Genomic DNA, 22135 nt, shown 5'->3' on the forward strand with positions numbered 1-22135 from the left:
AACGACTTCAAAATACAACAATTGTATTTTCGTGCTAGTGTTTGTTGTATAAGTAGCTTACTTCCAATAAATATTATTTATAAACGTATGTATTTATTTTCACCTTTAAAATTATTTTCAACAACTCCACTTCGATTAGATTTGTTAATGAATCAATAGTGGTAACATTTGATAACTAACAGACGTAAGAACTGATGATATTGGCAAAAATATGCATCCAATATCTTTACTTATAAGCATTAAAAACTCAGATTCAACATTGATTTTCAATTCACTGAGAGATGGCACATAGAGGTGCCGTAATACATTGTTATGGAAGTATGTGTTGAATGACGTCATATTAAAGCCTATTTATTTTCTAAGTGAGGAGCCGAAGTGGCACTTTGGATTTATAACAATTAAATAAATAAAGTCTTTGCTCGTGAGTGGATTTCCACACAATCCAGTGTTTTACTGAAAGCTCATGGATAAAAATTTATTTATTATACATCCAAATGGCATTACTATTTGGAAAGTATGTTTCACTAGAATTCAGAAGTATTTTGTCTATTTATTTACGAACAACATTACATATATTTCAAAATGTATTAATGCTCCCGAGGCATATCTTGTCATTTGCATTGCGTTTACCTAATTAATTTACTTTACTAAAACTTTACAGACTTTCTAAAGTAAACTTTTAGCTTACAAAAGTCTGAGGTACGATTAATTTCGTACAGTAGTCTTTAACATTTAAAAGAAATTTTAATACCTAGGTTTAATTAAAATGCTACCTATTTTTTGTCGTAGTGGCTTGAAGGAGAATCAATACCTATAAATGTGTAGAAAGTTAGAAAATTTCCCATCCAGATGCAAAAATTCAAAATTATAATCATCAACTGCATTTTTTATTTTGAAGAATGTTAAAAGCTTCATGAAACAAACCTTTTCATGTGCAATGATGTTTTACAGTAAGGAGGTATTATTCTGTGGGAGAACCTCAATAATAGAGCGGTGCGTTACAATAAAATTAGTTACTACATGACAATGTAGTATTAACAATAGACATATTCACAATTTAAGATTACGTGTTTTTGAATGCTACTGTCGGTTCAATGTAAATTATTAAGTTCATTTGATTCGATAAGGTTCTTAAAATCTGAAACTTCTCGTTTAGTTTGTAATAAATCCTCTTGTAATAATTTGTAAATATAGTATCGAAGGTATTTTTAATAAATTATTCACTGGTGGCTATTAGTTTGTTGAGGAATTTATTTTTCAAATACATACAGAGGGGTTTGAGTTGTACAAATGTTTTAAGCAGCTATCAGAACTTCTGTACCGTAAAATTGCTAGGAATTAATTTTCCCCATATTTATTACTGCTACATTTTTAGGTTAAACACTTTTCTACGCTCCCTAATCGATATAGACAAGGATATAGACGCTCCCTAATCGTAACGTCCGCGTTCAATAACGTGATTAGTCCATGTAACTTGAGGCACGTCACACCAGGACCTCTGAGCAGTGAAGTGAAAGAAACATATAATTCAGGTACATTAAATTTTCGGTAGCGGGGTGTCGTCGCCTCTACCCTGAGTCGGACTGACCCCAGACCTCATACATTCGCCATCACTTTTGCAATTGCTAAAATGATCGCTATCACAGTAAAAGTTTGATTCATTGGTTTTAAAGTTCTGCAGTTTGATTAGCAGGCAAGTAAATGGTGGGGTTTGAGTTCTGAGGCCATTCTAAGCCCTGATACACTGAGTGAGACGTGCAGTATCCTGGTCTTGACAATATTGTTTATGCGTAGTACACGTCCAGTATAAGTTTTTCTGCGATCCTTTGTTGCAGTTTAAAAATATAAAAACTGTCACAGCTACTGAATAACATTTTATATAGCTATTATACTGAAATAGCTTATAAAATCTACGAACGAAGATTTGGTATTGTTCAGTCTTTCCTTCAATAAATATAATTAATATGTTTGTGAAAATTTCCGATAAGGTGTGAGCTACCAATGAATGCCATGCACGAGCGCCCCCTGGAGTATGACAGTGACTGCGACATTTGCAAAGCTGACTAATCTTAGAATACCCCTAATTAGCGTTCCAGATGCTGGTTTTATAAGCACGAAGTAGGGAAATAACTTAGTTATTAATATTGATGATATGGTAGGTGAGTTGTTTTCATCATAATATATTTGACAGCCATGGAAATACCGAATTATGATCAACGTATAATACTGGTGGATGTTTAACAATAGACTAACCTATTATTAGACTAGTCACCGATTCGTATTTTAAAATGTTAAAAACTATTAATTTACTGTCATCGATAATGATACGACCGGTAAATTTTCCTTATTTTTATTTAATATCTCATACATTATTGCTTTCCTACCATCTCTGGCACTTGTAATGTTTGACTACCACCTCGTTTAACACACATAACGGAAGGACTCTAATCAATTGAAATTTTAAAAATAAACAAAAATCAAATAAAACACGTAGGCAAAACTATATTTGCAGTAACTATTCAGTTGCGTTGATGTCAGCATGTAAAGTAACAACTAAATGTTACATGAGATAGGTCATGCAGTAAGAAAGAACAATCCAGTAAGGTCACCAAAGGTCACGTATTGTGCTTCACATATTCGTACAATCTAGCAGGATTCTTGTACAGAATACACACCTTTTAACTTAGGTTATACATCTTTTAGAAAATGTTTTGAGCTGGATATGTTTTTTAGATGCCGAGGCAGCGCATTATAATAAAGGCGGAGAGCTGAATAGTACACGACCTTTACAAGACGTGTCAATCTATGTATAGGGTAGACATGTTACCCTTGTGATGAGTTTTATATTGTTGACTGAAGGTCCTTTCTGTAAAAAGATGAATGGTGTTTTCAAAGACAGTTCAAATTTCAAGTATGTAGATACTCGGAAGATTGAGTAGATTCAATTGCTGATAAAAAGCATACAGTGAGCACAATAACCAGCTCCAGGCAAAATGTAAATTTGAAGATAGTTTCTTTACCAACTACAGACTTTAATACTCGAAAAGCGAAAATAATTGTGGACAGCTTTTTGCATAGGCTATCAATATGTTTAGGCCAATTAAGTTTATCAAGCACAATACTGTAACGCCAAGAAGAGGGGTAAACCTTGGTAGGTTGATACAATCTACGCTGAAACTTGATAGATCATGATAAATTGGTGAGAACATTATTATTTTAGAAAGAATCAGGCCAATTCATTGATTTGGAAAGCATGAGTTTCAATATTTTTCACCTTAATATACCATTACCAAAACAGTATGGATATTCAGACCGTTCACCAAGTTTTTTCACTACTCTTCAGATGCGCCAGTTTTTTGTGGTTTACCGTAAAGTCCACAAAAGTGTCTTCTACTGTGCAACTGTTTTGTTTTATATGTATGTATCTGATTGTTTCGCTCATTTGTACCAAGTGAAAGCTATCAATAGTATCAAACATAGTTAAGTAATATTTTGTAGAGTTTGTTTTATCTAGTATTTTAGACCAAAGTTTTATCACCCCAATTCTGAATTATTTTATTCTGGAAATTTTGAGAAAAGTATCCTTTGACATTCTTTGTACCTTTTACTTTTTCTATATGTTCACATCAGTCACATCAATAAGCTATGTTGTCACCCAATGTGTCTGAACTTACTCTTAGTAGTAAATTGTTTCTTGCGCGGCGAAGGACCACAACAAGAACAAATAATACATTACACCAGTTCTCTGACTTATCACCAAAAGATCTTTCGATGTGTGCATCAATAGTAGCACCTATTTTAAGCGTTTTTAATATACGAACTCTTATGTAATAAACAAATTTCGTGGGCCTGAATCAGCTGATTTAAGTGATTCTAATCTGTTAATCCTCTTCAAAATCATATAAGGAAAACGTATCACCGTTGAAAAACAGAAACTAGAATAATACGACTTTAATGTTGTTATATAATAGCCATTATTAATTTCCCACCATTCAGAAGATAAAAAAAACAAATTACGTGAAATCTATAATGTAATGATTGCCCGTTATCGGAGAAAGGAAACCTATATATTGTGAAATGTATTGTTTGAGGCCCTTTTTCAAGTTTGACTCGAACAATATCCGAGCTAAAACTGGTAGAGTATTTTAAGATCTTCATAACACGTTTAATTTCTTTTTAAATATTATTACAGTTTTTATGTTATCAAGCACTTTTTGACGAAGAGATATTTTTGTCTTCAATTTCAGGAAGTTCCGAAAGCGTTTGCAGTAATCATCGAAATAGTCTTGATAATTGATTAACTTAGCTTATTTTTTAAAAGCTATAAACATCGTTTATTAAATAACAAGAACTTATTTGAACACAAGTTTGTTTAAGAAGAATGTCTTATTCTACCTGCAAAGGCGAGTAAATGGTGTTCTTTCATAGTTCACTCAAACAAGGAGCACTATTACTTGAATTTAATTTTTTTTGTAAAATAATAAAATTACTAATTTTCCGTGTCCGAATAAAAGCCAGCCATTCGACTCAAAGGACCACACGTTGGGTACTTGCGAGCTAACAGGTTAGAAAGGTAGACAGTTTTCGGTTTTGTTATTGATCACAAATTTCGGGAAGGCTAACAGAACAGTGATTATTATTGACTTATACGGAACACAACGGCCCCAGTAAACTTCATAACACTGATTTAAATGTGAATAAAATCAGTTTTAAAATATATGGATATAGCACAGTTGTTTAAATAATATATAAAATAAATTTAATACGACGTAGTGTACCTTGTGTCTATTTAGAGTAATTGGTATCCTACTTGCCCTTCACGCATGGGCAGGTTGATCAGATGAACTTTTGGAGACCTATAATGTGAATGGCGGGTGGGGGGGAGGAGTGAAAAGAGGGTAGACATGCTAGGAAAACTGCTGACCCGACGGTTCAGTGAAGGTGCGGTGAAAAGACGACATTTTAACTATTTCCGGTCACTAAAGGCAGGACTGTAAAAAAAATTAATACACACTGGACAAAACGTATTTCCTCAATTAATGAAACAATAAAACTAAAGTCTGGTTCAATTATATAAATATTTAAAACACATTTGACCATTTAAGCATGACCACGAGACCGGAGTTATACAGGAGTTGCCGCTAGATCGTCTTACACAGAACTAACTAGAAAAACGTTGTTCAGTTCAAAGATTTAGCCTCCACTGTTCTTAACATGACTTGTACGTAGGAACAGGTACGGCAACTACTCTTATGCGTGCGACAATCAATGACAGGTACAAGCTAATAGTTGTAAGCATCGGTTCAGCTGCTGTTGTGTAATGGTTCAGCTGTCTTATCAGCAAGCTGAACCCAATATTATCAATGTAACGAGATATTTCCTACCGAAAACCGATTGCATAGCCTTAATTTGAAAAAAAAACAGCAAATTAGCTGGCTTTGTTTTGGCTACACAGAAAAGCCTGTAACTTTTATCTGTAAGTGAGTAGTAAATACTCATTTACTCACTAAACGGTGCGTTAATCACCACTTATTTAAGAGATTATTTTACAGTTTTACATAATTAACCTTATGCCATAAGGTTTTTGTTACCTGACGAAGAGGATCGATACCAATCTTTGGAACGTAGTGCTCTCTTTATTTATTAGTGATACAACCATATGTAATCCGGTGAACTACGACAAAGCTATTTTGAAGTTGGCCTTATGGTAAAACAAGACTATATGCAATGAATAATTCCAAATTATGCATTAGAAAGCATGTAGCAACTACCCACAGCTTAGCACGCAATTCCCTGTAACTAACAAAGAATTGTATAGAAACGCTGTTGAGACAAGTGATAGACATTGGAAGATATGCCAATCTTATGTTTCATTTTAGACAAATTACGTTTTAATGTTATAGAACAGTATTTTCCCTGCATTAGATTCGGAGAGTGAAACAGTTCTTATGAAGTCAATACAAAACCATGCAAACAACACATCGAGCAACACGGTCTGCCAACACATACCCGTGATACACTCTGTGTCACAACACGCCTGCACCGCAATTCCTGCAGTCTCATTAGTGCGCTGTTTAAAATAGTTTTTGTGGGTGCTTGTACTCTACATTGGTTAAACACCTCTTGTTATTTATTTGGGAAGAAACAATCATCCAAATACATTTCATCACACCACACCAAACATTAACTTTAGGCGATTCACGTTGTTTCCGAACAATTACGTGTAGGTTTTCAGAGCACCTTATTCGTGAATAGTGCCTTGTGTAATCCATTCACATGAATAGTAGCTTCGTCTGTAAAAATTACATAGTCTAAAAATGATTCGTTTTCACTTATTCTGTTAAACATTCCAAAAGCAAAATTGTAACGGTTTACAAAATTATTGGATCTCAATTCCTGCTGTATCTAGATTTTGTAAGTGTGTAAATTGATTTTTTATATGTAAAACTTTGTGAATTGTTGTTTTTTTGAATACCTAACTCAACGCTTCGACGAGGGATGGATTTCCCAGGACTTTAATTGCCGATTGGTTAATTATTTCAACCGTTTCGTCTGGTACACCTGATCTGCCTGTTGATTTTTGTTTCTTAACAGATCAAGTTTCTTCGAATTGTTTAAACCAACGTTCTATGTTATTTTTGTGTGGCGGATGTCTTTCCAATTCACGTCGGAACGCACGTAGACTAAGATTACGTTTTAAATCAGCCAACAATAAAATACACTTTGCTTTATCTTTATCGGAGAGCATAGTAACTCACCACAACAACACAATACAAGAACTGTTTTTGAGGTTACAGCAGCTTATAAACAAACTTTTGGGTTGGAGGCTTTCAGAGATACCAATATAACATCTAGAAACTTCCCTACTATCTTCCTACGAATTCGTGAAACCGCACCATTCTTTTATGATAACCCTGTGTATACCTTTTAAAATACAATTCTCAGTGTATTATCCACTCGATGTTTGGTTTTACCAAATCTGCCATTACATTTGACTAGCCACTAACAAAAAACATACTTCCAGAATCCAGATAGTACCTATTAGGTAAGATATCAAAATTCTGAGGGTTTCATCATGAATGCCAGTAGTAATTATGCTAGTTGCTGCAGTACTTGGCGGGTAACATATAAAAGATAATCGCATGTACTTTACTTGTAATACCGATATTTTGATATTGAGTGAAACATATACATTACATTACATTCATTTGTGCTGTCAAGATCTCTATTCTATTGATATATTACAAAATGTGATTTATCAAGTGAAAATATATAATATATTTTTATATTTACTAGGTAATTTATCAGTAATGTACCAACATAAATACTTATTAGAATCGCTAGATATACTCTAGGGCCAAATTACTATTTTGTAGTGACGTACAACAGTAGATCATATTTATGCACTATCGCATTTTATGATTCAACCAAATCTAAATTGCCTACTCTGAGACAACTGTTATCATTTATCTGAGTAAAGAGACTGCGAAACGTATGTTTGGATAGATCTATGTTACATCAAGGTTATTTTAAAATGCCATTAGTAACCTTTATTAACTATCATTTAACATAGTAAATTTCCATGATACTTACGACTCATCAATAATGAAGCTTTGTAATTGTATTGTAATTGAAAATAAAACCATTTGATTTGATCTTTAACTCAAACAGAATCGTAAAGTCCATTACTCACTGCAAGCAAAAATTAAAAATTTACACATTGTTAATGTTTTATACAAATGAGTCCCTTGAAGCTACTTATACCTTTATCATTGCCACAAACAGAGATGTTAAAATTATAATCCAACAACTATTTCAATTAAAACTATTTTGTGAATTGAGTAAACGTTGTAAAATAAACAAATATGAGATAACACGGGTGCAAATAACTGTTCTGTTTTCAAAGTCACCCGAAGGTGTTTTTTTTCAGTTAGCTGTAAAGTTTAATTTGATATACACCACCACCAAACAGAGATTACACTGTGGTGTATTTCTCAACCTACTGTATTACAGATTCATATATGACATACCCTCTTCTTCTATGAAATGTTGTGTTTATAATGTCATTAATTAGTTTGATAATATTCCAGAAAAAGATGGTAGAGAGCTCTTTTATTTGCACTGGTCCTTATTATCTGACCGGCCGCTCCAGAATCATAGGAGTGATCTTTGGCCTGGCAATATACTTATCCGGGAACGAGTCCCGGAGAGCAAGTACTTTTGTGATTCAATGTTAGTTGAAGATTAAGCTATCGCCATTCATACAAATTTAATTAATGTACATACAAGTCGTTTGACAGGTATCTGGCCTTCCGAACATATGTTAGTTTGGTTATTTAAACACATATGTGACAGAAACGGCGAAATACATAATAATCGTAAAAAGTAAGGGCTCTGTGGTGTAGTGGTAGCACACTCACTCGGCAAGTGAGAGATCCGGGTTCTAGTCCCGGCAGAGCAAGTACTTTTTATGATTAAATGTTTATTGAAATTATATATATATACACAAACAGGCCAAACCCTCAGCCTGCCTCATCACGAAATATCCAAAACTACATAATGGATTTTTATGAAACTTTGTGTAACCCCTTAGGTGCTCGCTAAACACTTTCACAGCCTACCACTTAAGGACACTGAACTGGAGAGGATGGTTGTCTACGTTATCGTATACAGTCCCTATCAGATGGCGGGGTTTCATTATAATTTTTAATTATAGAAAACTGAACTTACAAATTTAAGCCGTTGTACTGTTTAGTAATGAAGATCAACTATTTGGTTTTAAGTTATTAGAAAACCGTTCACGTATTAAAAACTTTCCATATAATTTAATCGAATTTTAATTTATCTTTTTTTAATTCACAAATTCAAATTAAAATATTTTATTTCTTTACAATTATTTAGTTGCACATGATTCTCTTTCTTTCTTGATTACAGTTTTATCATATACATATTGTATTCTTTTTTTAAACTGTTAAACTGTTGAGATAACATGGAGGAGGAAATTATTGTTATTAATGGCATACAGATCCCTGTGAAGTAGTAAAGATTTGAGGTGATAGTCGGGATATTGAGAATAGGAATATTGTTATACATGCAGTAACCTCTTGTATTAATTTTTTAGTTATATGTATGCGAAAATTGAGACTGAAAAACTGAATTGGATTCACTATAATTAAAATAAACCGAGAAGAATACGTACACCTGAAAGACTCAATTACAAGAAATTACAGTGTTACCAGAGCTTGACAAAGTTATGTACCACAGACTTTTAGTGGAGGACCCCTCTGTATGCAAGAAAACTGACTTAAACTATTTGGATGACTTTATATCTTTATTACATTTACTTGCAATCCTAAATTTATTTAAGGATAAGAATAACTAATCATTGGCTTGGTATTGTTCACTAACATTCTGAGAAAACATAATCTGCACATGCAGTTCAACATAAAAAAATCATTTTAAAAACTGCTTCAATCTAAAAGGAATTTATCATTTAAAACCTAATTTAAATGTAATAAAGTTAAGAAACTATCAAGTCATATATGGGCTAATTTTACAATCTAAGAATCCAGACTGCCTAAATATAAGATTATATGTATAAGTTTTATTTCTTTGTAGAGAATAACACGTATTCTATATAACTGCTGATAGCAAATTCGTTGTTTATTATATCCATTTGATTATTTTTATTGGCAGAGCTTTAGCAAAGCCTATCACTCGAGAGGCTCAAAAATTTCATTTCTGCATGTCTGTCCATACGGTATCTCATCTCGATAGTAAAATGGCCCATAGACTTTGAACTTTGCATGAAGCTTATTTTAAATATGAGGAACACTGAGTTCAATGATGGTACATGTCAATATAGGTTTTGGCTAAGAGTTAACAAACATTTTTACATTAATCTTATGTGTAACAATCAATGTAACGATACAATAGCAGAATAAATTAATTAGTAAACAAACTGAGTATAGGTTTCGGACATTTACCATCGTTATATGTTACAAAATAATTATATGTGTTATACATTTTGTAGCATATAACGATGGCGAATGTCCAAAATCCAGTTATCCTTTCAAACCTCCTATCGTCAATAACAAACTTTAAACTAAGAAACTGAGTACAATCATATGAGATTTGATTATGTGACATTTTTATACATGAGTCAAATGAAATATAATAGAATGAAAAGTGAATGTTAAAAGTTGCTGAATTCAGCGCACTATTGCTTTATGGTACCCTCCCTAGCTGAACGGAACTTTTAATTTATAAACACTGCTATGGAAGCTTACTTAATGAACAAAAATTTGAATGTATGATGTGGCATGGGATAAAGAGAAAGATTTAATCCGTAGACTTTAAATTTTGCAACAAACTTCACTAATACATAGACGAGAATGTATTCCGATGGTGCATGACCAACAATGGCTAAACGTCATTTTTGTGTCAATTTCTGTTCTTTATTATAACATATAATATATATTTTGTATTTCTGTCCATTTCGAAACTGAAATGAGTTATAGTTTTTAAATATTGAATGCAACCACAGCAATACCTGTACATGTTACGTGACATGGTTTACTCCTACCTTGTTATTATTATGTTGCTCTTAAACATGAACACTGAAAAATATATACCTCATATTCGGGAAATGTGACCCAGTGGCTTGAAACTTGGTATATTTTGGTCCAAGAAAGAACTCATTTTGGGATCAAAAGGTGTAAGTAACCATCTATCTTTCTATGTGATAACCTCCATACACGTGGACATGTTCCTAACACCTGGGCATAGTTTTAGTACTTGTTATAAGTGGAAACTGGAGAAGTAGTTCATTAAGTATGTAGATACACAGCAGGGTTTCAGCAGTACAAACACATTAATTACTGATGTTGCAGTGGACAATGTATGAACAGATAAAGTCACGCTAATATTTAAAATTATTATTTTGAGATAAAAAACTCAATACGAAAAAAAAATATGAAACTCAATATTTTTTCATATTGTGTTTTAGGAAACTATTTAGTCAAATTTCTGAAAAATGTCTTTATTTGTGCTTTGCCGAATCAAGAACTTTGTTTTTCACTACCAGTTTTTCCTACCAATCATTATCAATCATCAAAATTGACATCTACTAGAGACGTCAACGTTACTCATATTTGACGTCATATTCACGATTGGGAGACTTAGTTGGTTGCTATGAGGACAAACATTGCTGCTAACTTCACGAATGAGACACACACTGACGGTAACATCACCTACATCCCGCCTGATCAAGCTGAGTCGGTCCATCCATCAGATTAATGATAGTGTGGAACGATGTCAACTATTGTTATATATGTCATTTTAAGGAGAAATCTATTTTGTAGCATATAATTTTAGTATTCTTTTTGATTTGGCACCCTTTTTTAAACGGCAACCAGTAGGACTGCATGGGTTGCACAGGCTTAGAGCCGCCCCTGAATCTCAGTATACATTTTATTTTCAATACAAATTTCATAGAAATAATATACTTTTGAATCCAGCTACTAGATGATAACAAATTTATTACCTGATAGGCAGGATGAATATAATTGTTTTTATCGTGTTACCTTTGTGACTATTTGCATACAATTATTTCGAGAGTACAGCCAAATAATAATAATAAATAGTATTCACTCTGAAATCAGCAGCATCTTGATCATTATGCATGTAGAATTCTATTGTATGACAAAAAACACGTATTCATGAATAACGCGCATGCACTCCACTTTATCTCTATGCGAATGTCCGTTCCACTTCCACTAGTTAGTCCGATCATCGTAGTCTATCTCTGTATAGGCGTACTTAAACGTAAATAAAGAATTTTTCATGCTCATTTTCACGTATCGCTTCACTGTGGTTGTTGTGGTAATCAATTGGCCTTGGCCTATAAATGAATAATTGATTAATATTCTTTTATACTGCAACTCCTACTAACAAATGTAAAATAAAATTAAAATATCATATCACAGCAGTAACAGTGTATTAGTCCCTTTAAGACATTATATAATAATTAATATATATTTTTCAATCTAAAATTTACATGTTACACAATTTTTTCAAGTATTTACCTTTCATCAGTAATTTAGAATATTTTGGGATGATTGATGATTTTCTTCAATATTATTTTAATGATTAAGCATTTTGAATGAATATATTTGTTGTTTTGTATTGTGAATATATTTATAATAACTTATTATTGTCTATTTATTACTCTTATATTTTGGTAATAAATGCTCTGTATTATATGTTGTAACAGCAGTGTAATTGCAGAGGATAAAAAAGGAAAATGTATGGAGGCTAAAATTGGAAATTATAGCTTGAGAGTGCATAGCACTGACTGGGAATTATGCTTGATAGTTCCCTCACTTTCTCGGACCACATCACCTATGTCACTCAGAGAGCTATGGAGAAACTGTGTGGCATTTACACATTCCAATCAGTTCTACTGGACACTGTGAAACTTTCCTTCATCCAGTCCCTCATTCTCTCAGTCTTTTATTATTGTTTCCCTCCATATGGTAATAGCATATCAAAGAAGGATTCCAAAAATTGCTTTAGAAGATGTGACCACCTGTCTTACTTTCGTGATGCTTTTAACCTCTTGACTATGGATATGATACGAATGGTTAAAACTTGCTCCCTAATAAACCGGCTGTTCACACAGGAAGAGCCAGGGTGCCTGGCTGAGAAGCTTCTCCGCTGAGGTGAGGTCGCTTTCCACAACACCCTTCAGGACAATCAGCTTTACTTTACAAGTGTGAGGCTGAAAATTGGTAGCAGTGATTCCTCCCACTTTGGTCTGAAATTCTGTAATGACCTTCCTCGTAACGTAAAAGTCCTCAAAGTACTTAGTTTTAGAAAATTTATCATGACGGTTTATTTGTAATCCTAGTCTAGTTTTGTTATGTTCATGTGAAGTTACCAGAATAATTTTATTTTGTTATAGTTATTTTTAATCTAGATAGGTTTAAGTAATTTTAGAACAATGTATGTGAGTAATTATGAAAAACAATGTGCATTCACAATCGCTTTAAATAAAGGCATTTTTATCTATTTAATATGTACAACAGCAAATGCACATGTTTCATAGCAATGCGTAGAATATTATAATAATCTAAAATTCGCTGCATCAACAATAGATATCGGTGCTGGTTGTGCATCACTTTCATGACGCCTGTGTGGCGTCACTGGTTCTGAACATGACAGGCTATATTCTCAAATTTTGGGCGATTTTTGGGTTCATAATAATAAAATTTGATTCTGATGTTTGCTTTGGGCAAATTGTTGTAACTAAATTGATTAAAATACATATCAATTTAAAAAAATACACGAATGAAAGAAATTCCCAATAAATAAAATTAGAAATTAAAAGGGAAACAATTGAAAATTACATAATTTGTACTTGAAATTTATTTATACAACAAGTAAATATACAGCCACTTAAGAGAACTTAATACCTAAATAATTACTTAAATAGCTTGTAGTATTTTGCAATTTGTTACCACATTGTACAAACAAAAAATGGTTATGTAATACTGCATTGGTTTGCTCAGACTTCAAGTGGAATGGTAAGGGGCCTTATTTACAAGTCCAGCCAATAATGGTATACATGATTGTATTAAATATTTACAGCCTCTACACATACCAACACAAGTATATATAAAACAGGATTGACTGAGCCCAACCATATTCTGAGCTAATCTAGTCTCGAAAACATTAAGACACTTATCAGGCTACATACATATACATTTTGTTTCCACTTTACAAGTCTTCTTAAACATTAAAATTTATTCTTTAAACAATATTATAATAAATAGTAAATAGTTGTTAAGAATAAATTATTATTGAACATATATATATATAAAATTTTATAATCATAATATCTCTAAAATGTTCAAATTTACAAATATCATTGATAAAAAAAAACAAAAAAAAAACAACTGAACACTTCAAATTGTCAGCTTGACACAATAAATGATAAAAATTTAAATTTTTACACTGATTAATTGAAATAACTTTGATATACATTTATTAACGAGTGTGTTAATTTGGTGGTAAACAAATTATTTATTTAGCTTTTACATCAGAGTGCAGTACCGTACATGTTTAACCTGATCTACATGTTCGAGCTAGGTAGAGACAAAAAAAGACAACCAATGTTTACTATTACAAACACTATACTGTAATTTTTAATTTTATTTAAGACTAAACACTGGAAAATGATTTCATCTTGTCTCTATTTCATCATATAATAGTAAAAAAGTGCAGTTATGACCCACTTAAACACATGACAGGTTGGCAAACTTTTCTAAAAAGATACATTCTAAATTTTTAAAAACAGGCTCACTTATGAAATTCTACTGAAAATATTCAAACAGAGCTATAGCTAGGATATTTTGCTTAGTCCCAAGGCAAATATTTACAAGCTGCCACTGATGTCAGTAAATGATTGCACAACATGATCAAGGACATAATCAGATCAGTTTATCAAATCATTTGTCATAGGCTCAACCCTAGATAACTATCAAGAGGGGTCCTACAAGATTGAAATTTAAGGCGCTACAATATTTACAGTCATCATTGAATAAGGGGCCCTGTGGACTATTTGTGCATTTGTTTTCTCATATAGTCATTACATAGTCATTTCAGATTATATGACTAGTAGGGATGAAATACAGAATTATCCAAAATTTAATACATAAGAGTAAATATTTAATGTGAAAATAAGTTTATTAGGTAATCCATTTAACCAAAATCTGCTTCATTGTACTAGGTTATCTTTGCCTTTCATCTTTTTTTATCTGTGTAGATTATTTCATTATACTGGGTTTTAATCCGTTAATTACGAGGCAAAATCAATTAAATACGTTTAGCTTCAAACTTAGTGCTTGAGTTCCCATTTGTTAATAATGAGTTTCCTGTTTTATCTTAAAATTTTACAACACCTGAAATTCAGCATAAGAAATATTGTCCTGAAAATAGAGATGGGGGAATTGATAAAATGCAATAGTAGCTAGGGACATCCGCCCAGTCAGTGTGTTAAATAAACAATACAAATACAAACAATATTGTTATGCATTTGTAAAGTTTGTATGCAAGATTTAAAACATGAGTACAACATTTTGTCATTTGAGATATTAGTATGGTCACTAATCATTAGCAACATATCTACAAAAAACAGTAGAAAAACAATTTCAAGTTTAATCTATGATTTCATCCAAAATGAATTTTACTGTTTTATGTAGAAAAATTTGCAGCTGATATGTGAGTCTTACAGGGTTTCCACTCAATCTAAATAATCAATTTTCATAGTAAAAAAAAATTCTTGGTTGGAATTTTTTTATAAACAACGATACCAATAAAGAAAAACAGAAGATACTGTTGTCAGCAGGGCAAATTAGAAATGCGGACATGACTCATCCACTCGGAAAAGTAAAATAAATAATTTTTAGAACTTTTCCTTATTTCACTATGTTGATGGTTTGTAAAAGAATGGAATGATACGTCTAAACAAATACAAATTAATTTTAGATTTTGGCTACAACACAAGGAAGAGGGGTATAATTCACTTTATTCAGTACTGCAAATTAATATTCTGTGTAATAATTGTGTTATGTTGTTGTATGTTGTGATATGACAGTCATTACGTAATGGACAAAATACAATGAAAAAAAAACCCTACAGAACAGCATTTTTCACAATAAAATAAGGATTGTTGTACCACAAGATTAGCAATTTGTACACTTTTTAAAAACTGAAAATCAAAATATAAGTGTTTGATACTAAGAATAAAATCCAATACGAAAAGTTTTGACATTAAACAACAACAGTCAAGTAATTGAGACAGACTTCATGTTATTTGGGCCGGGAATGTCTTATTTCCCACCACCCCTTCTATCCCTTATTTAGTTTATAAACCACATTATTGATATAATCATGCAGAGTGCAATACTAGTCCAACTTTGTAGTTTAATATCTTGATTGTGTAATAAACCACTGCTCACTATGACCGTTGGACAACACAAAGGCAGTGACAATGCGTGTTGATTTTTCACAAGTTGTAGAGATTTTTATGGTTTGTAAACAAAAATTAATTGCTAATCAAAGTGTTTTCATGGTAAACAAAATTCATAACTTAATCATGTTGGGTGAGTAACCTGTCTTGAATACTGATTTAATTGAGATTTGTATCTCACATCTAGTCACTTGTTTTATTCGATCTGAAATATCATAATATATAATATAACAATTTAATTATATTAAATTCAACAATGCACCAAGATTCATATGAATAGGATACAAAAACCAAACTATTCTGTGAGTAGGTCATAGCAACTAATGTTACTATCAAGATGATATCCTGCATTTACAAACTTTAATCTGTTTTTTTTTTTTTTAAATAAAATATTATGTTAGAAGTTGCATGTAGTAATTTTCCATGAATTGTTTGGATTGACTTTTCCTATTGTAACTTATGATTTTAAAATCATTACTGTTACAAATGATGTTCCAAAAGGATAATTCTTTGAACCGTACGATACAAAACCAAAACATTCTGTGTCTATACAAGAAACACACAACCTCAGTATAGAATTTAGATGATTGTTACAAGAGTGTTTCAAATATAAACTGGGCTTGTTTTGTTACATTTGTACCAAATGAAATATACACACAACCAGAATGCATTTTGGATAGGAGGACATGGATAAAACCTTGCCTCCACCAGGCCAGCAGTGTATCCGAGGCATATGGAATTTTCTTCAAAAATGAGAGAATGTGCTTCATCAATTAGGCTTCATCTCAAGTTATTATCATCCTGTACATTGATAGTTGTGTCTCTGTTTTAAGGACAAAATGAAGAACAACAAAAAGGTTGTGTAAGACTTTAGAGGGTGTGATACGAAAGATCACTATTTTTTTAACGGTGACAAATTTTTGTAAACTTGTGAGTTTGTTTGATACAAACACCTGTTGTGTTATATCACCTAGATAGGAATTCCCGTCAACTTTTGAAGTAAACTAACCCCTGGCTATTTTACTTCTTTGGAGATGCTTAGAGATACACTACCAAAGGAATTTGAGGCTGCAAGTGAATGACTGTATTAACTATGTATGACTGTTATTAGAAATGTCTACTACAAGGTTTTGCTTGACATTTTACGGAGAAGACTGACAATTAATTATGAGATTCAGTAATGGGGCAACCCCTCATTGCTGTTATTTAGCTGTGGTATGATTATTTTCACTCATATAACATATTTATAGGATTTGTCTTGTATACACTTTACAGAAACTAAAATTCTTTGTGAAATAAAATGTAGTCTACGGCATTTATTTCAACCTCCCTAGAAATTTAAAACTGTGGAAAACTGATCACATTCAACTAGATTTGATTGGCTTGAGGCTAACAAACTTGACCATAATAACCAGACTAATTTTTGTTTTCTTGCTTCCACTGCATTCTTGAATTGGTCAGCCTAAACACAAATTTTAATGAATGATGATATTTTATTCCCAAAATAAGTAGGTTGTATAGTGAGAATAGCTTAGCACGAGCTCAAAATCAAAGTTCTTTAAATATTACTTGGCAATCATGAGTGTAACCTTAACCACATGACTCTTATTGATGAGAGAAATGGAGACAACAATGGACTATCCATTAGCCCCCCTATCCACATTCAACCTGAATATTTCTGCTTGGTTGTCTACTTCATTCAGTGTATCATCGAAAAACGTATGGCTATATTTGATTCACTCTTGTATGTCATTGTTTATACTGACAAATAAATCCAAGTATTTTATGACATCTGTAAGAATAGATGGTACACATCAGTACACATCATGCAAAACCGTGTTTATATAATTCAAACATTATAAAAGATTAAAGTGTGTTAATAATAATTTTAAACAAATATTTTGAAGAATTTAATACATTTGAAGTGCATGATATTTATTGCACTTGATTTGAAGTTCCTAGAACAAAGGCTTATCCTAACTACATGGACGAGAAGATTATGAGAATACTTATACTATTCATCAATACCATAATTACACTATGAATACCTATTTCAGGAAGACAATTATATAAGGCAAAGGCACAATACTGTAAATAACTTACATGCTAACATTCAGTAGGTGGGTGTAATTTAGTAGTGGTCCTCGAATTGGGGATGGGAGGAGGAGGAGGGTGCATTGCTCGCACTCGCGGCACCGGCTGCGCAGGCTCTTCAGCTGAGTCCTCAATGAATCCAAGACCGCGTGATTCCTGATCGTATGTACGCGGCGTTGTGGGAGGTGGCCGAAGCGTGGCCCCTCGCTTGTAACTACCCGCACTACACTGAGAGTCTGCTATGGACCTGCCATCTCCCTCATCTCTCCGACTGAGCTCACTACAGGGTGAGCAGCCACGGGGCTTACTGTCACTTTCGCCTGCATCTGAGTAGAACCTTTGCAGTGCAGCAGTAGACAACCATGGCTTGCCTTTATCCCTACTTGTATCCTTGTTTTCTGATACCTCTGTCAGCAGAGGATCCTGGTTGTCCGGGGTCGGCATTAACAGCTTTGACAATGGTGGAGCCAAGCCTAACCCGATGTTTCGCTCGTGGTAGACTTCCGAGATGGTCGGTGTGGCTTCTCGGTTCAACCGGCGTAGCTGTGTTGCCAGGATCTGGTCCTACAACATTAATTTTCAGTGGTAAATAATTATATATTCTAATCTTAAGTGAATTATTTTACTTTGTTTAAGATACAATTTAATTAAAACTTTTCATCAATAATATGGCTATTACAGCACATACATGAGGTATGTATGAGTGTGTGTGTGTGTGTGTGTGTGTGTGTATTTATTTATTTTGCATTTAACATGCTTCAATAAACTCTTTAACTGAATAAGAAAATATAACGTCTAGTAATTTGAATTTAAATTTCAAGTCATACTGATTCAGCTAATAGTCATTTGGCCATGTCAAACTATTTTAACAATAAATTTGGATTCAAAAACAAACTATTTGTTAACAGAAATATTATAACTAACAATTTGAAACAAATATGTTTGTTATCTCTGTCTTTGTCTTCAGGAGATTACATTTAAATTCTAGTAAAATACAGAGGATAACAGTCATGAGTTAAAATAAGACCTATTAACTGATACAGCAGTTTAAATTAAGGTTCACTTTGTATTGTCAGTTTGTACTCAATTTTATTATTTACCAAGTAATCCATAGTTTTCTCGGATTACTTTTTGTTTTATCAAGGGGCTCCAAAGATTTTAACACACTATATAAAATGCATAGTTTCCCGTAATTCATAGATTATTATGAGTTAGAATTTTAATATATGAAGTACTATCCCAAGAACCAATACTGTATTTATTACCAATTGTTGCCAGTATCACATTCACTTTATGTTTAATTTCACTGTCTGTAGACTGCAGTTGTCATGCATACAATTCGAATTTTTGTACATCTTAAATAAACCAAATAGCACATATGAAGGTGTATACATATGTTCACTACCTGAATACCCGCCTGGGTGGGGGTCGGCTGGCCAGGAGAGCCCTCTCTGTCCGCACCTTGCTCAGCCAACTGTGGGGCAAAATAAAGCAGACGGGGGGAAGTAACCTGGTCTTCAGCAAACAGGCCGGCCTCCTCGCCCGGTGTGAGGGAGAGCAGAGGCTTACGTGAGCCTGCACCACTCAGATTTAGCAGCCCACTGCGCACACTGAGACGGTCCAGAGCGGTCGCAGCCGGGCGAGAGGGCTGGTGGCCAAAGTCCGAGTCGGAGCTGTGGCTGGGCTCCTCGTACAGGCCTGGAGGTGGTGGAGGTTTACGACCAAGGGGTGGGGGCAGTGGCGGCAACGGGTGACTCACCGCTGCTGCTCGCCTCAGAACGGTTGCGTGTCCATTACCTGCACAAGTATTGGCTCTAATACATGAACTAAATAAAAACAATCTGTATTTACTATTAAGTATATCTTTATATATTATTAAATACACTAAACAATTATTTTTAATATCACAGGTACTCAGAAGACGGAATGAATGAAACTAAGATATTATAACACAACTCACAATGAGACACTAAAATGTGTCTTCACATCTAGAGTACAATAATTAGTTTTCTTTTATCATTGCAAGGTTTCATTAATCCTTTAGTAGTCTTAAATGAACGACAAAATACGTATTTTGAAGACAAAATTAGGGACCTATTTACTGAATTATAAATTTATCTTATTACCTTATGTATACATAATATATATTGAGGTTGAGTTATAGAGAGAGCTTGATAACCATAATTCACCTCTTTAATAATATCAGTTTGTATTTCAAACATCATAAAGGTATGTATACATACGTCCGGTTTGATAAGTCCATGCAAAAATAAAACAATCTAGTTTTTTTATGATAGACAACATTTATTTTTCAACTTAGTCCCAATTATGCTTATAGTTTGTTCATCCCGTCCTAGTCATAGGACTTGTCCAATCCCACAAAATTGACATGAGTTTCAGCAATTATTTCTTTATTTGCATAAAATCTCTTCCCAGTTAGCCACTTGTTCAAATCAGGGTAAAGGCAGCATCTGAAGCAGCCAATTTTGGAGAGTAGCGGCGATGTGAATGTAGTTGGAACTCTATCTCAACAAGCTGGAGTTTTCTCGTGATGGAAAAACATCCTTTTTGTGTGTCATTAATTTGTGGACATCTTTCTTGTCATTCAATTTTCAGTAGGCCTAATAATGATGCATCTATAACCGTTCTAACCTTTCCAAGTAGTCAACAAAGATAATTACTTGCAGGGATCGATCAATTCTAATAATCGATAACTGAGTAGTACTAAGTATCGACAATTCTTGACAGTGTGGCTCTTTTTCGATTAATTCTAATACCAATATTTTTAAAGCATTTTATTACAGGGTAAAGAGATTAAAATACTATTGAAAAGTCAATCAAATAATATTTGATTTATATTATAAATATACTATGTTGATTTTATCACAACTTGGGGATAAAAAAAGATTTTAATTTAACAATTTTTATATACATAATATGTGTATCTTTATATTCCTTCTGCTTTGATTCTGGTAGATAAATAAAAGGAGAGGATATGACAATTTCCTGAACTTCTGCATTCCCATTTTAAATAGGAGTAGTATTCACGGATTACTTTTTGTTTTCTCAGGTGGTCTTCAAAGATTTTAACACACTATGTAAAATGCACAGTTTCCCATAAGCTATTACCTGAAGCGAAACATGTTGATACAATTTTTAGAAGTGGTTCATATTCTTAGTTACAAATAACACAGGAATTGTATAGAATTCAGAATCAAAACCACAATTTTAGTATTAGAATCTCATATCTGTTTTGGTATTGACCCACCCCTAATTTCTTTGCAAGTATCAAGAAACCATTTCCGTAAACCCCCCTAATGGAAGAAAACACTTTTTTTGCCTTTTTTGTGCACCTTCTCCTTTGGAGTGTTCTTTGGTTTCAGTTGTGTAGTGGTGGATTCAAGTTTCGTCCAAAGTGTCAAAATGACAAAAAATTCCTCTGTAATCAGTTGAAACAGCTGCAAATTATCCTTAGGACACTCTGCACGTTTTGACCAATCGCAGCACCCATCTTGCAGACAGCTTTTTTATACTCAAGTGTTGGAGCAGAATATTGTATACCCATTCACTTGAGGTGCTCGCAGCACCAACAAGCTTAGGTATCTTCACCTTCTATCAATAGATCATGGATTGGATGAATGATTTCTGGAGTGGTAAGATCAATACGGAGCCTAGAGAATTCAACGTTATTTGCACGTATATATTTTGAAATTACTTGTAAACTGTTCTAATTGTAGAAACTGATTCATCATAAGTTTTTCATTAGCAAATCAGAAGTGATTTGTCTGTCAGAAAGTAATATTTTATCAATACCCAACATTCTTGTTCATCTATTATACAGGAACTAGTGTACATGTTTCAAATGAACACTTAACACTAACTGATACTCCAACATGACTGAAAATTTGTGGGTGTTCCTCTAAGAGATAACACTGCCTAAATATCACTCCACCAGTGATGCTATTATGCATTTTGAGTTTGCATAGGCTTATCTAACTGGCCTTGTAT

General features: G+C 33.1%; 1 protein-coding gene across 2 annotated transcripts in view; it reads right to left on the bottom strand.

Moving 5' to 3' along the window:
- Positions 1–13410: 13410 nt before the first annotated feature.
- LOC124369445 (tetratricopeptide repeat protein 28) overlaps positions 13411–22135 on the bottom strand; it is a 129830-nt gene continuing 121105 nt past the window's right edge. For both annotated transcript variants that reach the window (XM_046827451.1, XM_046827450.1), the window contains exons 32-33: positions 19533–19924; positions 13411–18691 (exon numbers count right to left, since the gene is read on the bottom strand). In XM_046827451.1, the coding sequence (XP_046683407.1) occupies positions 18140–18691; positions 19533–19924 (944 nt within the window). In that variant the 3' untranslated portion in view covers positions 13411–18139. The remainder of the gene's footprint in view (positions 18692–19532; positions 19925–22135) is intronic.

This window comes from Homalodisca vitripennis, chromosome X (genome assembly GCF_021130785.1).
Source record: "Homalodisca vitripennis isolate AUS2020 chromosome X, UT_GWSS_2.1, whole genome shotgun sequence".
Lineage (NCBI taxonomy): Eukaryota > Metazoa > Arthropoda > Insecta > Hemiptera > Cicadellidae > Homalodisca > Homalodisca vitripennis.